The sequence below is a fragment of the Manacus candei genome, unplaced genomic scaffold (genome assembly GCF_025592945.1).
Source record: "Manacus candei isolate 608988 ecotype Guabito, Panama unplaced genomic scaffold, ASM2559294v1 h1tg000015l, whole genome shotgun sequence".
NCBI lineage: Eukaryota > Metazoa > Chordata > Aves > Passeriformes > Pipridae > Manacus > Manacus candei.
In genome coordinates, this window is record NW_026138063.1 from 22756746 (window position 1) to 22777974 (window position 21229).

The window sequence follows — 21229 nt, forward strand, 5'->3', positions numbered from 1 at the left end:
TTAGATTTTCTGAGTGGCTTGTTACCTTGCTGTGTTTTCTGTGGAGAACAGAGAGTGGCTGACCTTCATCTGCAGAGGTTTGTCCACTCCAGATGAGAGAATGTGCCAGCATTGCACCTACCAAAGGGAGGGAGCTGAGTCCCTCCAGCAGCTGTTTGGAGCCAGCATCACCAGAGACTTCCCAAAACACTGTTGGAAGGGTTTTGTTCTCAAAGGCCAGCAGGTACAGGAGTGATGTTCAGCCCCTGTCCCCTGTGGTGCAGTGAAGGTGTGAGTGGCTGATGCTACCCCTCGTGTCTGGGGTTGCCTGGTGGTGCTGAGGCTGGGCTCTAAATTAGATACTGCTGGGTGCTTTAAATTTACCCATGTGCTTTAGCTCTTCAGAGAGGAACAACAGGAGAGGAAGGGATTCTAGAAAATGTTGAGCTGGAGAAAGGAAAAAAAAAAAAAGGTGTTTTTTCCCTCCAGTGTTTTGAGCTGGTGGAGAAGGGATGTTGGTTTTTCTTCAAGATCTGTGCCAAGTCCAAAGCCAGTGTGCATTTCCTGTCTCCAGAGGGCAATATCTCTAGGTAGGAAGAAATGTCAAGTTCTGATATGCCACAGAATTTCAGATAGTCTGTTTCTTAATTTTTTTCATTGAAAAAGCTGTCTGATAGAAAGAAAGGGAAATGCATTCTGCTATCCTTCCTTAACTAAATTCTTTAAAATGTCCCTTTCCACCCTAGGAATCTTAAAGCATAATCATGCTTTATTTTGTTTATCCTAAGCAAGCAGGCACCAAATACCATCTTACATTTTTGGATTTTAAGACTCTTAAGAAGGAAAATTCAGTATACCTTTCTCTAGTACTTGAATACTTCTTTTTAATAGATAACAAGACAATTTTAGGTTAACACTGGGTGTTAACCTTATGAGTTAGGAAGTGACATCACCGTGGTTCCAGTGAGAGTTTGGTGCTACACAGTTGAACATATTGAAAGAAATATAAGATCCAGAAGTCCTCAGGCTGTTGCTGTCAGTTATTTCAGTGGTGCTGTATCTTGTCAGGGTGAGTCAGCAGTGAAAGCAGCATCTGTGTTTAGCCTGGGCATACTGGTGTGTGATGTGGTGGATGTACTGGTGTGTAATGGAGAGCTTTTCTGTAAAAATACTTGTATCATCCTTTTCCCACAGTCTTGCTCTTCATTTAGTACTTGAGGATTTTCTGTTTTGTTTTAAACACAACATGATGTAAATTGGGAACTAAAAGACTATCCTGAACTTTTTCTAGATTGCCCTTGAGCATAATTGCTTCTAACTGACCCAGAGGATGGATTATAATAGCATAATGTTAACAGTGTTAAGTTTTTTCTTGTTCCTCAATCCTACTTTAAACTTCTGGTGTTTCCTGAAACATTGCAAGGGTGCTGTATGTCATGTTGGATTAAATATAGAGATCTCACATTCTTTTTGTTACAGCAGTAGCAAATGTTTGATTTATGTATTGTTTACAGTTTACTGCTCTCCCACTTTCCTTTAGCATGAGACTTTTCATGATAGAGCAGTTTATTCTTTCTCTTCTCTTTCTATTACACTTCCTTACATCTCCTAAACTGCCTTTTTCTCCTCTATCTTTCCTATTTATGTTCTAATTTCTTGTATGCTTTGCTTACTTCTGGTATGTTTCTTATTTCCTCAGTCTTTCCATCCCAAGGTACATAGGGACCTGGATTTCCTAAATCTGTCATGCTTCCTTCCTGAAACTTCCATTCCTCTCCTAGGTTCCTACAACCAGTTCTGATGTGGTTTTGCCTCCAAGGGAGCAGGATTTCAACCCTTTTGCTTCTGTGTTCCTAAAGACAGAACACATATTGACTGGCCTGTGTTTGCTTTGCAGTGAGACCAAACTTTGAGGAAGGTGGGACAGCGACAGCGGGGAGGAAACACGAGTTTATCCGCTCTGAGAGCGAGAACTGGCGCATCTTCCGGGAGGAGCAGAACGGGGAGGACGAGGACGGAGGCTGGAGACTGGCTGGGTCCCGCAGGGACGGAGAGAGGTGGCGACCCCACAGCCCAGGTGAGAGGGCAGGGGCCAACAGGCAGCCCTGCTTACAGGGAAAGGGCAGGGGGAATCAGGGCATGAGGAAAGGGAGGTCCCAAGTTCGGGACAAAACCAGGTGAGGTTCGTGTGGTTTGGGCCATGAAATACTGGGCGCTGCCACAAAATGATCAGCATCAAATCACGTGCTTTTGTTTTCTTCTGAGCATCTTCCATACCCTTACCTACTTAAGGGAACAGTATTTTGCAGGTGTGCACTTGTCTGGGTTGTGTTCCAGGTGTGTATGTACCTGGTAGAAGCAGGATTTTTCTAATTTCTTTGTGGCTGTGGCAATGAGGGGAGAGAAATGACCCACGTTAGGCAGCGTTTCTGAGGCTGTGGAGGGATGCTGACACTAAACCATTCTGCTCAGCGACCTCTTTTTCGAGTTTTCCAGCTGTGTTCGCAGTGCCAAGAGGCATCCTTGGAAAATCTCAAAATATACTGCTCTGTGCATTTTGTAGATAGTTAAAGGATGTCTTTTCTCGATAAATGTCAGGCACCAGTTTGGTGTCACTCTGCCCTTCCCTGACCTGACAAGGTAGGTCTGTTCACTTGTTTCCAGCATTAAATGTATATATTTATATATAAATATATATAAAATATATATAAAATATATAAAAAATATATATATATATAAATATATATAAAAATATATATATATGTTTCCCTTCTCTTTGGAAAAGATTCAACCATACCTGTTGTGGGATCCTGGGTTTGGATATCTCTTGGCTGCAGAAGGATTCTGGGCTACCAAGGGAGGATCTGGCTCTTCTACTGTTACATCTTCAGAGAATCATAGAATTGCTTAGTTTGGAAAAGACCTTCAGGGTTGCTGAGTCCAGCTGTTCCCCAGGACTAACCCACATCCCCAACTGCCACATCTACACATCTTTTGGATTCCCTCCAGGGATGAGGACTCCACTGCTTTCCTGGACAGCCTGTGCCAGTGCTAGACAACCCTTTCAGTGAAGGTTGCTCCTGATATCCACTCTAAACCTCCTCTCAGGTAGTTGTAGAGGGTGATAAGGTACCACCTGAGCCTGGCTACACTTGATAGGAAAGCAAAGGAAGCATGAGACACCCTTGGGGCTGAGGTGGACAAGTTCTTCAATAGAAGAGTCCCAGTTGCTCTTACAATGAGTCTGTTGCCCTTTTTTAACACCTCAGAGGACTTTGAGTGCTGTTATTGCTGTGAGTGCCCATCACCTCTGTTCCAAGCCCTCCCCACAACTGTGTTGCTCTGCCCTCAAACAGCTGCTCGACTGTACTAAAATTTATCAAGGGGCACAAGGCTAGATTTATCATCAGATGTTTTCTATTTAGAGCAAGGCTGGAGGGCAAATTTTGAATAATGTTATTTTCCTTTCCCCAGTGTGTGGTCACAGTTGTTCATTAGACACTGCTTCTTTGCTATGTGGGTCAGACGACAGCAGGCCGGGACCTCATGATGGTCAGATGCAGCTTTGGATGAGGAGTGGAAGGCTGGGCAAGTGCAAGCCCACATCCTTTAGCTTAAAAGGAAGCACAGACCTCAAAGTTCAGAAGTTCATTCATGTCTTGGGCTTTTTTTTGAAGATCTTCTGAGGAAGATTTTGAAAATGATCTTACTTCTGTTATGGAAAACATTACTGGTTATTTGAATGTCTGGTGTAGTAGACAACTAACTGAACTTCACTTACAAGTTAGTTCTAGCAGGTTAGTTCCTGAAAACCTGTTCTGAGAGATCTGTGAATGTGCAGAGAAGTTGCTGATTTTGAGATAGCCTGAGCTGACAGCTGGATTGTCCTGTATTGGCTTCACTCAGAGCTGGGTTTGAATTCTCCTGTGAGGAGTAGCCACAGGACCATCAAAATGGTTTTAATCTCATTTTTACTTTAAACAATGAGTTTAACTCAAATTGGCGTGGCTTAAACTGTTGCTTTGTACTTATTCTGGTGTTAGGCAATAGTACTAATCATGTGTCCTGCTAAAAATAGAGAAATATCTTGAGAGGGCTGTCATTTGTTTAGCTGGCCCTTCCTTTGGCTTGGCTCTGTGTATCCCTGCTGGGATTTTAGACAGGGTTAACTGTCTGCAAGAAGAGTGTGACCATGGAAGCAGCCAGTGAGTCTAAATCTAAGGTTTTTTTCTTTTAATTTTTAACCATCTTTAATGATTTAATACCTCTCTATCTGTTGTTCCAATCCTTGCATTCATACAGTGATTGCCTTTTACGAGTCCATTTTGTCAGGTACATATACAAACCTGGTTTGGTCTCAAAACTAGTGAGTGATGTATAGGTGTTTATGTTTTGGTTACCAAGTCATCCTTAAGAAATAGGAATCAGTTCTTCTTGCCTAAAATTTCTCTCTGATATGGTTTTGTGTCTTTCCTGAAATACCTCTGTTAAGGTCTTTTTCCTGAAAAGCATTTGGGAGAGTCCTTAGGCTGTAATCTCATAAAGACTTTTTGGTTGCTGCTTTTTTTTTGAAAGACTTTTCAAATCATCTTGGTCACTCTATTTTCAGAATCAGTTTGTGATTCAGGTAGAGCTGAATTTTTGGGCATTGTTCCTTGTGCATATTAAATATCTTGAAGCAACTGAAGTACGTTGGAGAATCTTTCTCTAAAATTGAGCAAAATAAGAATTAGGTTCATTATGCAACATATGCCAAAAAGTGTGTACTATTTTTTGGTTAAGTATTTAGTGTTAGTTTAGTATACATTGAAAATTTCATTGCTAAGTTAGAGAATATAACTTTTAAGAGAGAAATAGCTGTTAATAATTGAGGCTAATGTGTACTTGGATTTCCTGCAGTGGCCAGTAGTCCTGTCTTCTACCTACAGTGTCACCATAAATTACAAGGGATAAATTAAGCTTAAAATTATGTCTTGTAACTTGAAGTCTTGGTCATATAAGTGGTACCTGGTGATAGTACAGGACTGAATTTAAAGCTGTGTTTGTGTCCTAACTGTTGGTTAAAAAACTTTGCAGAAGAGTTGAACATTTATCTTTACTTTTGTCTTGTTTTAAAGGTTGGCAGCCTGGTACTTCACTCCTGAGTTACTGCCTATATTCTGACTAGGCTTTTACAAACAGAGTTTGTTATTAAGAAACAAAGGCTTCCCCCAGCTCTGAAAATGAGGGGGTATAAAGGGTGCTGTGACTAAATCTTTGCAAGCAGAGGAAATGGTTCTTAACTGGGACTTTGAAGACGCCTGGAATTAACAAAATGCTTAGAATTCACTTTCCAGGCCTTGTTTCTGGGTTGTACTGTGAGGAGCCTCTGCTCCTGCTGTAGGGATGTGAACTGTGGAAAAGCAGAGGCTTTTCTCTAATGCAGGGACTCTACATGGCCCCTTTATGGCTGTATAGGGAGTTCTTAATACTGGATTTTCCTGCTCCACACAGAAGGGAGGAGGAGAAGAGATACTCAGCCATTTGTGAGCCCCTGGATGGCATTGCCAGGCTCAGGCCATGGCTCTGTTTTTCCAGGTGTTGGGAAACCTGACCTGGATGTTCCTGGTTGTGATGAGATGTCTGGCCATGGCTTTAATCAGAAATGCAGGCTGGTTGTCAGCAACCTCTCACACTTCAATCTCCTTCCTTAATGACATTGAAAGGTTGCCTCAGAATATTCATTTGATGGTTTAATACTTATTTCTAGAAGCATAGATGAAGTTATCCTGTGGAATTATTTGCAAATAGGCACATGTGGTATAGTGAAGGCCTTGTTAAAGTCTAACCTTTTGTGTTTCCTTTGTAAAATTTAACACTGAAGTTCATAATGTTTCCAGAAGGAGTTTGTTTTACATCTCCTATATTTGTGATACAAAGGTAGGTTTTTGCATAGCTAATATTAATACTCAGGGTATTAAGGTCAGTGTGGAAACATTCATTTTCATATGAAACAGGACAACATTTCTCTCCTTTACTGTGATTTTTTTTGGGGGGGGGAGGGAGCCATTTGGTACAGTGAGACTGCACTGATTGCACAGATTGAGAGCAAAAAGTAGATTTTTTTTTTCCTTTTTTTTCCCCCTTCCAGAAAAGAACAAGTGCCACTAAAAGCATTAAAAGTTAAGGTGGTTTCATTTTTACTTTGCACCTTTCTGGCAAAGGTGCTTTCTACTGCAGGGAAAGCTGTGTACAATCCTTTCACTCCCAGTTTGTTTTCCTTAGCAGCAAGTTCTTTACAGTTTAAATAGCATTATTGCACTCAGGATTTGAAACTTGGCTGAATGAAGTTGTCTTCTGGATATAAAATTTATACTTGAATTTGGAAGGTTTTCCTTCTTCTTAACATTCCAAGTTTTGGTATTCCATGGCTATAAAAATGACCATTCAAGAGACTTTCCAGTCCTTTTAAGGGTATTTGAACAGTTGTCACTCCATTTTTCATGTGTGTGCACAAAAGCATCTCTGAGGGCATGAGGCAAAAAGCATGTTTCGTTCAGGAGTGACTTCTGCAGGTGGCCTGGAAGGAAATACAAAGTCTCACACACAGAAAGGGGCCAGAAAAGATTTAGGTCAACGATGGCTGGTAAATTCTATCAGCAACTAGTGTTTCTTGCCTTATTTTGGTGCATGCTGTAGATGATGCAGCCCAGCTTTCTCAGCCTGACTTGGTTGTTAGTGCTCACAGTAGAGTTTATCACTCGGGGACGTGCCGCGGACAATGTTCGTTGGCAGGATTGTCCTTTCCTCTCCCTTGCCCTGAGGTTGCCCCTTGGTCGGTGGGCCGTGTCCTGTGTGTTCATTGCCCGTCTCTGGCCCTGCCCTGCCCGGGCTGGGGGTGCAGTTCCCTGTCCTGGTTCCGCAGGCTGGCGGGAGCACATGGAGCGGCGGCGGCGGTTCGAGTTCGATTTCCGGGAGCGCGACGACGAGCGGGGCTATCGGCGCGTGCGCTGCGGCAGCGGCAGCATGGACGACGACAGGGACAGCCTCCCGGAGTGGTGCCTGGAGGATGCCGAGGAGGAGATGGGGACCTTCGACTCCTCTGGGGCCTTCCTCTCTTTAAAGGTGAAGGGCTGGCCCGGGCCGTGGGTGGCCGTGCCCGACGTCCCGAGCTGTCGGGTGGGTCACGGGCCGTTGTGTTGGCTTTGCAGAAGGTGCAGAAGGAGCCGATACCTGAGGAACAGGAGATGGACTTCCGACCCGTGGAGGAAGGGGAAGAGAGGTCCGACTCTGAAGGGAGCCACAACGAAGAAGCCAAAGATCATGAAAAGACCAAGAAAGAGGGGGAGAAAACAGAAAGAGTAGTGGCAGGTAAGGGGGACTTCTGGTGCAACTGCCGGTGTAGAGTTTCTGTTAATTCAGTCACACAGAACTGTGCCATCTTACAGAAGCTGGGGAAGAAGCAGCCCAGGCATCATCTCCAGCTGCAAGGTCAGACACCCCACCAAAATCCCAGCCTCCAGACCCGCTGCAGACAAGCCTTTTTGAAAGGAAGGAAGAGTCTGTACCAGAAAGAACAGAAAAAACAGAAGATAAAGAGAGTCGACCGGAGAATACACCTCCAGCCAAAATGTCCAGCAGAGGGGAAGGTAAGAAATTTGGCAGATAAATTTAGTGAGTTCCCACTCTCTTGGTCTCTTAGAAGAGGCAAGGACTGGATTCCGGTGATAAAAAGCTGGAATTCATCAACTGGTCTGTAAAGACAGGATTTGTTGGATATGCCATCTCAAGTGTTTGCAGGGCACTGGTTCTTCATGTTGCAGTGCAGTTCAGAGAAACATGAACCAGTTGTGGATGTGCATTGTTGTGGTAGAGCAGATCAGTCTGGACAAATGGTGTGGCCAGGGGATGGGTGTGCTGAGTTCTGCACTGTTAAACTGAACTGTTTGTTCCCTCAAGTGAGGTTGGGTGCCTGTGCTGTAAACACAGTACATTCAGGGACATCTGAAAATTCTTTTGCTTTGGTGCTAAATTTGAGCTGTTAGCATTCTCTACAGTAAGTTTTTAAAAGTAATTTTATGTTAATGAAAAGACAATGAACTAACTTTAACATTTTTCTTTAGATTTGGCTTCTCTTGCTCAACCTTTGCCACAGATTTCTGCAGACACAACTTCTTCTGCTCATCTTTCTCCTCCTGTTTCCAATTCAAATCCTGCTCTGCGGCCAGTTCAAACACCTGTCACAGCTGCTCCAGGCATGGGCAACATTCCCACTGATCCAGATGATGAAGAGGGCCTCAAACACCTAGAGCAGGTAAAATGTCTCAGATTCCTTCCTTGTTGACAATCGTGGGACTGGAGGAATTTGGAATGCAAAAAAGTTTTGAAGCCCATAAATCAGAAATGCAGCTGAGACTTTACAATCCATGGTGTGTACTGAAAGCTGCTTCTCTCCATTACTTTTACTTTTTGAGAATAGTTTAAGCTTTTGTAGTATTTTATGCAGTATGGATCAGGGTGCCATACTCTGTATTAAAAAACTAGAGACCCTAGTGCTTATGATCACTGTAAAGTAGCATTATGATTTGCCTGTATGTGTGTCCAGTGTGTTTAAAATATGCATTTTTCACCATGATACTGTGTGATACCTTCTTGGCAAGTTGTTTTAAAGCTTTGCTTAAGCAGGTGAACTGTGCTTGTTGAGGATTCTGACAGTGGTACAGAGCTCAAGGTTTGTGTTGCAGTCACATCCTGGCAGTCCTGGCCCACTCCTGAGCACTGGGTAGCACAAGGTGGTTGTGTTTGGCACATTCACTGTCAGATCTGTAAGCACACATCTACCTCTTGTATTCCTTGCTGATTTTGATGTCTCCTGCAGCAAGCAGAGAAGATGGTGGCATACCTACAGGACAGTGCCCTGGATGATGAAAGATTAGCAGCAAAAATTCAAGAACACAGAGCCAAGGGTTCCTCTATGCCACTGTTCCATGAAGCCATGCAGAAGTGGTACTACAAAGATCCACAAGGAGAAATTCAGGGTAGGTCTGTGCCCTTTACACTTCCTCTTTTGTTTCACAAATTGTTAGAGTTCTTCACAGAATTACCCCCAACAGATACTGGCACTTGTTTTTACAAAAGCAGCACAGGGACTTTACCACTCTAGAATTGGGTTCTGCAAATATCTTCAACCCATCAGTGCCCCCCTCAGCTCAGCAGGCCTCATGTCCAGAGTTAGGCTTTGTTGTGGGTGAGGTTTGCCATCACTTTGTGGTTCTGTAAATTGAGGCTACACTCAAACCTGTTTTTCATGCCAGCAGTTACTCAGATTTCCAGATAACAGTGGAAACAAACCAAGAACGTGACCACTCGAGTATCTTGTGGAAGAATCCGTGAGAAACATTGAAATCAGTTTTCTAGGCTCAGCCTCAAGACATTGAGTATTCAGGGAAAGGTAATTTGTTTAGAATCTAGAGCAAAGAGGCAACAAGTTTCCATAAGCCAGTGCTCATGCAGAATCTCAATTTAAATTGCACTTGCAGCCAGTGCAGTGTTAGTTCATAGAATACAAATAAACTCTTTCATGCTTGCAGTTTTTGCTGAAGAGTTTTTTTTTTTGCAGTGAAAGTTAGAGCAGGCCTTTCATACAGATATTTGCATCTTTGCTTTCAGAAGGTACTTTTCTGTTGGAGGTCTCTCTGGGCTCTGTTTTAACAGCTGCTTATCTACCTCCCAAAAATGCAGTTAAACAGTGAATTCCTCCCTTGCTGTCCCTCCACACTGTTTGTGTGAAGGACTCCTTAGCTGTGGACTCCAGATAGGATTGGTGGGGGTGTTTTTATGGGATCTGTGCCAATCTCTTGTCTGCAGGTATTGCACATCCTTAGGGTTTTTTCCTCACTCCTTTAAGTTGAAAGGATGTGAGCCATAAACTGCTTATATTTGCTCAGTTGCTTTACACAGTATGTCAGGCACTGCTGGCTGTACTTCCTTGTATGTGACCTCCAGAAGTAAACACTCCCACCTAATTTTTTTTTTCTTGGAATATCCTCTTTTGGTTTTATATTCTCTGAAAGGAATTACCTTCTAGAGATGCTCCTTACAGAGGAGGCAAGAGTTGCTAAATGTTCTTGCTTTTCAGAAAACATTTTTGCAAAAGTTATGTGGCTCTTACTTGGTTAAATAATATTTTTTTCTACTGGCTTTGTATCTATTTGGATATGTAAAATTAGTATAGGAGCCCTCCTTTGAAGGCAATTACTGAAGTCTTTCTCAGGAAAAAGAGGAAGAGAAGGAAAAATGTAGCTTTTTGAGAAAGGAAAGACAATGGATCCTCATTACCTTACCAAATGTAATTGTCCATCCAGAGGTGGATCTGCTCATCTGCTGAGTTCCAGAAGCAAAACTTCTGTAAAACATATGAATTCCTCCAATGTGAAGGCAAGAGTAGAACCAGGCTAAGGTTGTTGAACGAGCTGTGTAGTGCACCTGGGGAGAGCAGCAGTGTGGTTCTGTCAGCTCGTGGGTGCTGCCAAGGGCCAGCCTGGGAACTGTGGCTGTTGTCAGCCCAGGGCTGAGCCTGGAGCAGTGATGAGCTCTGCTGAGAGGCAGGAAGGGTGTTAGCTGGGCCAGGCTCCACAGCACCCTGGCTGCTGGGCTTCCATCTCAGGGCTGGCCTGTCCCCTCCGGTGCAGGGGGAGACTCTGGGGCAGAGCTGTACCCCTGTAAAGATGCAGATCTGTGCATGGACACTCCAGCCTTGGGGGCTCAGTGTGTGCAATCAAGGGGGGAGATGGACAGGACCTGCTGGTGCTGGTACTGTGACTTTAACAAGCACTGTGCTCTTTGTTTCCAACATGCTGAACTCAGCCCTGCTTCTCCTTCCCTGCAACATGTGTTGGTTGATGTTCCTTCAGGTCCATTCAGTAATCAGGAGATGGCAGAGTGGTTCCAGGCTGGATACTTCACCATGTCATTGTTGGTTAAGAGAGCCTGTGATGAGACTTTCCAGCCACTTGGAGACATCATGAAAATGTGGGGCAGGGTCCCCTTCACTCCAGGCCCAGCACCACTTCCACATCTGGTAATTGTGTGACAGAGTATTCAAATAGTCCTGTAACAAATAGGAATGAATTCTTTAGTAGTTGGGTGCTTTGTCTTGGAATTGCAGGTGTTCTGAGCACCGAGGCTGAACTCGGTGTTAAATTACCTTTGTAAGAGAAGAGACTAAGTTTAAAAGTGTCTGTTTTGCCCTGTCTGTGGCTGGGAGGTTTAGCCCTGTAATATGTAGGAATGCTGTGTACTTCATTCACTGTGCTACAGGCTTTGGCAGTCTCTTGCAATTTTTCCGCTTTCATTGACTTTTTTGTTCAAAGTACAACTCTTACATTGCTTGCATTTGCAATATGCTGCTCTTACATATATGTATGTATTATAATGAAGTGTTTTATTCCTGAACACAGGGCGAGCTGGACCAAGAGCGACTGACTAGACAGCAGGAGTTGGCTCTGATCCAAATGCAGCACCTCCAGTATCAGCATCTTTTAATACAGTAAGACTCCCCAGAGTGCCAGAGGTGTTCCAGTGACTGTGTTCTGCTCTGCATTTTTGGTCATCTGGGTTCAGCTTCTTGTCATTGTTTTCTTGGGCACTGGGGCTGGGAGTGCTCTACCTCCAACAGCAATAGCTGCTTCCCCAAACACCAGAGGTGTCCCCAGTGTGCAGGAGCAGGACAGTGTGGCTGCCTCAGGCACATTTGTCAGTTGTTTTCTGTGTCACACATACCTGCTTGGGTGAGAGCTGCTGTATGGTACCTGTCAGTCTGGTCAGACTGAATCCCAGCTGTGCTAGTAATGCACTTCAGATGTTTTTTGAACTGGAGATGGAGAAGGTGGAACTTCCTTTTGGTCTACTTGCTCAACTCTTTGAAGATCAGCAGGAGGTAACTGCTGGTCAAAGAAGTTTGTAGTCTATTTTGCCAAAGCTGTCAGTTGTTCAGTTCTGGCCAGTTCCTGACAACTTGTTTTGTAGGGGCTTGGAGGAAAGGAAACAACCAGACTACTTCTTCAAGGGGTCCTGAAAGCATGTGTCATGATCATATTTTTTTTTAATACTGATTGTCTGCTTATAGTTTGAGGTGAGAGCCTGCCCCTGTGCCAGGCAATGCCTTGGCATACTGTGGAAGAGACTGATAGTATGGGCATGGAGCAAAGCCAGATTAATTTGAACTAACTTTATAGAATTTATAGAAGAAGGGAAGTAGTGTTGCACAAACCTACAAGAGGGACACTGGGCAGTAATACCCAGGTGACATAGTTGAAGGTGAAGAGAAATTTGGTTCTGGTCACGTGGGCCAATTGTTTGTATCCTTACATTTTGGTTCTTTCCCAACCCCCATTGTGTGCTTTCTACTGGTGCTTAGCATGTACATTATATAGGTCAGTGGGCATTAGTCCCAGAGGATGACTCTGTAACCTGGGCATAAGTGAACAAACCCCAGTGACTCTCTGCTTGTCTTTTGAAGACAACAGTATGCACAGATGCTGGCTCAGCAGCAGAAGGCAGCCCTCTCCTCCCAGCAGCAACAGCAGCTCGCTATCCTCTTGCAACAGTTCCAAGCCCTGAAGATGAGGTGAGTTAGCCCAGCCTTGAACTGAAGTCCATTCTTTCTGTGCTCTAGCTTGTATATAACAATAATTACATCTTGTCAGCAGCCTGTCCTAGTCGAGTTTGCTCATATTGGAGCATTACATATTTTAAAGATTGCAATAAGAATATGAAGCCGTTCGGGATGTTGAGTACTGCTTTACAGATGTAGTCTTTGTCTTAGAGAGTGTTTATGGAAGTGAGGAGGAAAAATCTCAGAGTTGAAATCATACCTGTTTGACAGATGGGCTGGTACAGAATGGCTTTGCCAGTCAAGTTCTGCAGTACTGGATGCTGGAGCAGTAGCTGGCTTAGCCCTTGGCTTGGCAGCAGGGATGAGATCAGCAAGAACTCTACAAGCAATTGGTGTTGTCTGCGTGGTATTTTTGTTTTAAATAGAGGCGTGGAAGGAAAGGAGTATGTTACAAGTTACTGAGTGTCATGTGTGTTCAGAGCACTCCTGTCCCTGGAAGTGGCATGTTGACTCTCCCTGTTGGTATTGCAGAATATCTGAACAGAACATGATGCCACCTGTCACAAGGTCTGTGTCAGTGCCGGACACTGGCTCAATATGGGAACTTCAGTCAGCTTCACAGCCTACAGGTAAGAGGCTTTGCCTGTGCCAGGGCTACTCAGAAAAGCCCATGCAGTAAGAGTCAGCATCTTTGAGATGATCACTCCCTTTTTGACACCAGGGGAAATTAGTTCTGCATCATTATTTTTAACTGGATCAGCCTACTTTGCCTCACAGTGTAAGTTCCATTTTGAGAGCTGTGAAGAATATGGTAATTTTTTGATGGTTATGGGAAGCTTTGATCTGAAGGGGTTGTTATATTCTAAGGATGTTCTGCTCTGTTGGGAGGAGTTTGAATAGCTGGTTTTTCTGTAGAATTTTGTAGGAGACCCAGCCTTGCTTCAGACATGGACAAACCTTGTTCTGCAGAAAGATAAGGTGGCCCTCTACTGACTAAGAGTAACATGTTATCATGATTTTAGTCCATAAAATGTAGTAACAGCGTATGCAAGATTTCGCCCTTTCACTTATGTTTGTTGATGTGCTTATTTTTGCTTGTCAATGTTTGTTTTCTTCACTATCTAGTCTGGGAAGGAAGCAGTGTCTGGGATCTGCCCATTGATACTGCAGCTCAGGGACCAGCTCTAGAACAACTTCAGCAGCTCGAGAAGGCCAAAGCTGCAAAGGTCAGAAACTGTTTTGTACTGTAAGAAGTTGGGATTGCTGTTCTGCAGTGTAACTGTGGTTCTTGAGCCAATGGAAGACCAAGTTCTTCAATCTGGTCAAAATCTGTGATTGACTAGACTTTCATGGAAAGCACCATAAAGAGAATAACCCATAAAAACCAGTTACAAAACCCTCGTGGACTGCTTGTGAAAACCATTACTGTGGAGGTACTGCTGACCTCTGAAGTAGTGCTTGTGTTCTACATTTGTGGTTAAAACCTCTTCATTAGCCACCTCTCTTTTAAACTGAGATCATCATGAGCTGTCATGCCAAACCCTGAGTTGGGATCAGGTAGTTGTTCTCTTAAGCCATGTGTTTTTCACCAGCATTGGTTTTGGGAAATCATAAGAGTCTTATTTGCCAGGGTTATTTCACACATACTCTAGTATTAAATTATTTCTGTGAGTTTGAACCTGTTTGATTCTGTACATTTCCTGAAAATGATTATTTCCTGATCACTGCAAAGTAACTCGCTACAAGCTTCTAAAGTCAGAGGGTATTTTGAGGAGCTGATGTGGAAAGACTGACTAGAGAGCTGGTGTTCATTACAGAACAGAAATTGTCCAAAATTCTTCTAGACTGCTTGAGGAATCTGACCCCAGTAGGCAGCCAGCTGATAGGTAAAATGCCAGTTAAGGGAGAGTATCTGTCAGAGGCTTCATCTGTTAAGCTGTTACTGTAATTTCAGCAGAGTTGCCCTAAGAAATGGTGTAGGAATACGTTACCTGCATCTGAGTATAGTTTTATGTGAATTGTAGCTAGAGCAAGAGAGGAGAGAAGTGGAAATGAGGGCCAAACGAGAGGAAGAGGAGAGGAAAAGGCAGGAGGAGCTTCGGAGGCAACAAGAAGAGCTACTTAGGAGGCAGCAGGAAGATGAGAGGAAACGACGGGAAGAAGAAGAACTGGCCCGCAGGAAGCAAGTGAGTTTCCTCAATGTAGTTAATCTCTAATTATAATACTTTATAAAACTCACTTTAAGAATCCTGTGGGGTCTAATTAATCTTTGGTAGGTGTGTATGAAGACAGTTTGAATATTTTTCATGTGAGTATATGAATTTATGATTCTCCTGTACTTGATTTTAAGAGCCCAAATTGCAGTCTAAGAAATGGGCTTTGATGCTTCAACTTTAAGATAGATTCCTGTTTGAGAGCAGAGGGGCTTTATTCCATGTGGAATATTCCCTCCTGACTTTTTAGTGTCAATATTAGACTGCAGTTAGCTGCCCACTTGTTGTATGTTAAGTCTTTATTTGCCATTTATGCAGTGTAGTGTTTTATAAGGGTATGTTCTGGAGTAGATGGAGCTTGAGCAGCTGTTTCAAATGAATAAGAGGTAGAGGGCTGTAGTGGAAAAAAGTGGTGTGACATTCAGCTTATTTTTCTCCTGTTGTTTTTTTTAACTTAGTAAATAATTTTGAATGAATTATTATCTTCATAATAGAGTCTGTCAGCTTTTTTTCCCCAGTTGAAAAGGAAGAGATGTAGTTTGGTCAAGCAGATCTCTTAAAAAAGAATTATGTGATCAGTGTTGCAGTAGAAGAGTGAATATGGGAGTTGTATGTTCTTAATCTTCCAGGGATAAAAAATGGAGACATTACTAGTTTGACATTTTTAGCATTTACTCTTCTGAATTCTGCATGGAAGAGAATTAAGTTGTTCCTTAAGTTTTGTAGGAGGGAAAGACAGTGCAAGGTGAAGTTTTCACTCTGCGTGTTAAGGATAAGGGCAAGCACATGGCTGAGCTTATACACTAAGGAGTTTAAATGCCCTGAGAAGCACCACAGTAATTATAGGCAGAAGTAATAAATAATTGTGTCCTCTATAATATTTGCTGTGTGTTTAGATGGGCAGTTGTAAAGCACGTTCCTGGTTCAAGCATCAGACACTTCAGAGGAAGCCTCTAAGAACCTCTAGTTTTATTTGTAAGTTAGTTGTAGACCTCAGTTGACTCAGGGTTTGGGTTTTGTCACTGAAGATCTCTTTTAATATGACATGTAGGTAACTGTCATGGAATCTTTTGGGATCAAGTCTACAAATGGCTCCTTGCTTTAATATCTCTGCTTTGTGTACAGGAAGTCATTATGGTGTACAGTGGAAAAGCATCCTTTGCTTGAGGTCAAACTGTAGCATGGAAGCAATAATGTACTCAAAAGTTTAACTTTTGAGTCAGAGGGCTTTAGATCTGGTGTAATAACAACTCATTTTTCAGCTGATCACCTGGTAACTCAATGTGTGTCATCCATGGTGGCTTCAAGTAGACTTGGGTTGTTTCTTTTCAGTCTAACAGTTTTGCTACTGTGTATAACTCCATGTCTGTTAAATTCCAAAGTTTTGTTGTCCACTTTGGATCTGTACAGTAAACATTCTGACTCTCCCTTTCTGAGATGCCGTGGGAAATAACTGTTGACAAGGAGGAAGCAGAACGGGGTTGAAAAGCTGTAACAGCAAGTATGTTAGTTCATTACCAATGCATAATTGCCACAATGCTGAATTCTGAGCAGTAATGTCTTGAAAAGGTAACAAAGAGTTTAAGCATTTCTCAGGAAAGAGAAAGTAACATTGTGTTTTGTATTTAAAAAAAAAAAAGAAAACTGGTCTAATATTTGAATCTGACTTCTGTACTGGAAGGCATTGTAGCATCAGGGATGAACTGATTTATTAGCATGGATTTATACAGAGGAGATGATGCTTAACAAATTTGATTAACTTCTTTTGAGGAGATGACAGTGAGAGCTGAGAGGGGTGAAGCAGTAGACTTAATCTGCCTGGACTTCAGGAAGGCTTTTGATGTAATACTGCATAAAAGACTAGTATATAAGGTTAGTAAATATGCTGTTGATGGTGAATTCTAAATAAAAAAATAACTAATAGAAATTCAATTCTGTAGGATGAAATGTCATACCAAATGTTGAATTCAGTTCTGTTCATAGTTTTCATCAATTACTTTGCACTGTGGAATTGCAAACAGTAATGCCCAGCTTGTGTAGCTCCTGTATTTCTTTTTTGTCTCTGGTCTGATATCTTCTGTTTTGTCATGATTGATTGCTTTCAGGAACAAAATTGGAGGTTTAATAACTAGCTAATGATTATTTTCTCTGAATTATGTTTTTAGTGCTCCCTTTAAAATACCTGTTTCAAAGATGAGAGCACAGAGATTTGTAAGCCCCAGTGATACAGACAAGCAGAACTGCAGGTGTTACCAACTGCAAAAAATTCCCTGTTTTATTCAAGAATCCAGAGCCTGTTGAACTGGGGATTGCTGCTTAAGAATTTTCTGTGATGTTACAGATATTTTAAAAGGTCTGAAATAAGCTGTCTGTACAGCAAGGTGTGTGTGCTTGAAAACAAATATTATTAAGAAAGATGCTAAAAAACATTGGGATTCTCTTGGAGCAGGAAGGTGCAAACGTGGGAACAGCAAGAGCCAAAGGATTGAGTGTTTCCCATACAAGTCAGTGGCAGGAAGCTGGAGAACTTTGAATGTTTTTGGTCACATGCTCAAACAAAAACATGGAATAATAAGAAGATACAGAAGTAAATATTAAGACAACCTTTTTTATAGCTGTGAAGAGTAGGAGAAAGGAATTGTATCAGCCATGTGGTTCCCAGCTTTTCAGAATCTTAAGATGTTTTTTTTCTCATCTTGGTACAACACTGTTTGTCTTTAGCTCTGTAGGGGACAGAAATCTTTTAATTGCTGTCATTCAACAGTGTCTCTCCTGGCATGCCTGAGCAAGAGAGAGATCCCTGATACCTGCTGGCCTAATGGCAATCCTAGCCTCATTCCCAAAGGGAAAGTAGGGCAGGGATGTCAATGAACTGCTGTTCACTGGTGACTTGGTTGATCTCAGGTACCACGTGTTCAGTCAGTGACAGCCCCCCAGCCTGGCTGAGCTGGGCCTCCCGAGCTCAGATCCTGCTCTGTGGTCTCCAGCCAAACAAAGGAGCCTGGCACACCCCCAGCCTCCTCAGGAGACTTCTCAGGGAAAGAAACAAGGAGCAGAAATTTTCCAGCACTTGTACTGGGGACACTTGACTCCTCTGACTCGACTGCACGTGTCCAGTTAATACAGTTACAGCCCCAAGTTACAGCAGTGGCTCAGGTGGTTCGTGTTGTGCTGCAAGTTTCTGTGACTATGACAAACCAAGGGCTTGATTAATGAGCAGATGAATCACAGGCTATTGTTTTATGTCCAGTTAGTGGAAGAGAAACATTCACTGAACTTCCATTTAGCACTAAACCGCTTCAGTGATACCCAGGAACAAAAATGAGTTGTCAGCTTGCAGCCAGCAGCTCTTCAGTGCTATAGGATTGGTTATAAAAGATGTTCTGTCTACTGACAGCTCTGTTGCAGACATCTGAATTTTATTGTCAGAGGAACACCCAGGCCAGCTGTTCAGGGAACTGTAGTGCAGTTTATCTCTGCTCTGTGGACATGAAGGTTTGGTATCAAATTGAATAAAAGGGTCTTAGTTTTCCCAGTTCACTCCCCTGATTTGCCAGAGTTTACATCCATGCTGCACAACTAGTCACCCAGCATCCTGGGAATATTGTTGCTCATAAAAAGCTTGGAAGAGTACGACTGCACAGTAGCGGTCATTTTAAAAGGAAAATAGATTTATAAAAGCTTAAAAAACTTCTTGTCCAAAAAGTAGGATCTTTAGGTTGAGTTAGTAGGATGTCAGAAAGTGGAGAGAAAACAGAAGGGATGAAAAGCAGGGCGGCCTTAACTCAGTTGCTGAATGTCAGAGATCAGAAAAGGCTGCACAAACTGAGGCTTTTTAATGCAAGGGAAAGTCAGAACTGGGGGAAAGGTCCCTCAGGTGTGCTCCCATGTAACAATATCCAGGAAGCCAGCCAAAGGCTGCTTGTGCCCTATTCCTCCAGACACAAGTAGCAGGATGGAAAAATGTCTCTGACCTTGGGGCAGTAGGAAAGGGTACTGCTTTTTGAGTAGAGTAAATAGCTTTGCTACTTGGAAAACAAAACATAATTCATTGGAAGCTCTGTCAGCAGTTTAGGGACAGCCCAAAATCAAAGCCCTTGAGAGACCTTTTGTTGGCCATAATATTTAAATAGTATAGGGACAGCCCAGTCCAAGCCCTTGCATAGAGTCACATCTCTGAGACTTCCACAGCTACAGCATCTGTGTGTGCACTGGGCTGCTTCAGCTTCCTTCTTATGTCTGGACATGTGGGTTGAGTTTTGTAGTGCTCTTGAATTGTCAGGGTTCAGAAACTTCTGTAAGTAGGAAAAGCTTCCAACTTACAGCTGACACCCCAAAAAAAAGTAATTAATGATACCCATATGCTAAAATACATGTATGTGAAGTACTGAGTGCACAGTGGAAAGAGGACTCTCGCCCTTTGTTGTCATTCTCCACACCATTCTTCCTAAAACCAAAGACAGGCAATGATTTCATGTGTTTGTTTTTTCATTAAAATAATTAATTTATGTATGAGATGCACATTGCATCAAAATAACTTGTTACCATGTTGGTCTGTAGTGTTTGATGCAATGTTTTGGTAGAGCTTAGCTTGGAGCCAGGGAGCTTTTCTTGAGGCCATTCACTTGGCCAGACAGTGCTGTAATCTGTGTTCTGATGTGCTTTGTCAGTACGAGGGCATTTACAGACTGACATCTTGTTCCCAACTGCAGGAGGAAGCCCTGAGGCGACAAAGAGAGCAGGAAATTGCACTAAGGCGGCAGAGGGAGGAAGAGGAGAGGCAGCAGCAGGAGGAAGCACTTAGGAGATTGGAGGAGAGGAGGAGAGAAGAGGAGGAGAGACGGCAGCGAGAGGAGTTAATTCGGAAACAGGTGACGATGGCAAAAGGGACTCCTGTATTTCATTCTGGGGCTGCCAGAACAAACAGGGGCTGACACTTGCATCCCTGCCTGAGAGACCATCAGTTCTGGTGAAAGAAAGCAGAGATTGTAAACAGTATTGAGGGAATGAAGAAGAGGTTGTTTACCTGTATCCTGATTTCACACAAAATAATCGGGATCCGATCTGTCCTTTGGAAAAGAGATTTGGGTGGAGTGCATGTTTTCCTTTGTGCCTGAGCCTTAAGAATGGCTCTGCAGCATGGTATTTCTGCTCCTTTCTTCAAAGGAAAGGCAGAGTACAGTACCAGAGTAACAGTTTGGTTTGAATTACCACTCTCTGGGCCTTTACTAGAGAATTTTTATCTTCTACTGTCACCTGAGATGATCAGTTCTGCCAAACTGGCATTTCTGTACAATGCCAAGACTATGTTCCCTACCAGAGTTTCAGCTTTTTTCCTTCCCTTTTCTTGTCTTATTTTACAGCATCTTTTCTTATTGGGGTCAGCTTTAGAAGTCCATATTAGGGAACTTGAGCTTCCAGCCCCCTAATTTATACTGTCACAGTCCCTCAGTCAAACTAACCTTGAAACATGATTGGCTTCACATTAACTTCCAGGTCCATTTCAGAATTCCCACTTAGTATTTAAAAATTCCTGTTCAGGGTCCTCCCTTGTAAGATGTTCACCTCGTTTCTGTCCCACTGCACAGTTGTCTCCTTTGTCTGCAGAAGCATCATCCCTGCACCTCTGGGGTTGAGTAACTCCAGTAAACATCTCCTTCTTTGTCACCTGTTCCTTCTTTCATGTTATTTTTGCCATGTTGTATTCCACTGAAAGTGTGGCAGTACTGTGAGCAGTATAAGCAGGTAGAAGCTCAGACTGAAAGGTGCATGACTTCTAGGAAGAAAATATTATGAAGTGAGCTTGTCTGAACTAGGGAGATGTCATTCTCTTCTGAATTCCCTGGTGGGGCCACGGGAAGCTTGTATTTTTAGGGAATATAGGCTAGACTACTGGGCTTTCTTGCCTGAGAAATGTAGAGGTAAACAAAGAGCCAGATTACAGATATAAAGGCCTCTCTCTGTTCTCTCAGAGTATCAGTACTGTTGCTACCCGCCCCAGGAAAAGAGGGGGGAGGGGGTAACCCAGGTTTTATCAAAAATTCCTTTGGGGTGGATTAAAGCGAAACGACACTAAATAATCGGGGTATGAAAACATATCTTGATAAGATTTATTTTAACAATTTCGAATCAGTAGGTAAGTTAACATTTTTGGGTGCTGTCATAACCTTTCTGGGGAGGAGAAAAATGCATAGGGGAGAGAAAGGCAGGATAAGAGCAAGGGAGAGTAAGGCAAAGAAAAGCTGACAGATGTCCATAGTCACCGCCCACGGGGTCCAGCGATGAAACTTGATAGTTGCAGCTTCCATGTCTGTCACTTGAAGTGGTGGCCTTGATCTGCTGGGGGGGAAGGAGGGAAGCCCCCCCACTCCAAGAAGTTATGAATTATCATATCCATGGTCAGTGTCACGGGCCATGCCTCGAGCCTCCAACCTCTCCCTGG

At 43.0% G+C, this 21229-nt stretch overlaps 1 protein-coding gene across 12 annotated transcripts in view; it reads left to right on the forward strand.

Annotated features, from left to right (window-relative positions):
- The window catches only part of GIGYF2 (GRB10 interacting GYF protein 2), a 79294-nt gene that overhangs the window by 46022 nt on the left and 12043 nt on the right, over nucleotides 1-21229 (forward strand). For 5 of the 12 annotated variants that reach the window (XM_051782350.1, XM_051782355.1, XM_051782360.1 and 2 more), the window contains 14 exons: nucleotides 1877-2056; nucleotides 6884-7083; nucleotides 7170-7329; nucleotides 7407-7607; nucleotides 8082-8272; nucleotides 8837-8996; nucleotides 10872-11038; nucleotides 11418-11506; nucleotides 12479-12586; nucleotides 13106-13203; nucleotides 13700-13800; nucleotides 14599-14760; nucleotides 16558-16659; nucleotides 19500-19658. In XM_051782350.1, coding sequence (XP_051638310.1) covers nucleotides 1877-2056; nucleotides 6884-7083; nucleotides 7170-7329; nucleotides 7407-7607; nucleotides 8082-8272; nucleotides 8837-8996; nucleotides 10872-11038; nucleotides 11418-11506; nucleotides 12479-12586; nucleotides 13106-13203; nucleotides 13700-13800; nucleotides 14599-14760; nucleotides 16558-16659; nucleotides 19500-19658 — 2078 coding nt within the window. The remainder of the gene's footprint in view (nucleotides 1-1876; nucleotides 2057-6883; nucleotides 7084-7169; nucleotides 7330-7406; nucleotides 7608-8081; nucleotides 8273-8836; nucleotides 8997-10871; nucleotides 11039-11417; nucleotides 11507-12478; nucleotides 12587-13105; nucleotides 13204-13699; nucleotides 13801-14598; nucleotides 14761-16557; nucleotides 16660-19499; nucleotides 19659-21229) is intronic. The other 7 variants (XM_051782356.1, XM_051782358.1, XM_051782357.1 and 4 more) reach the window with 5 other exon arrangements.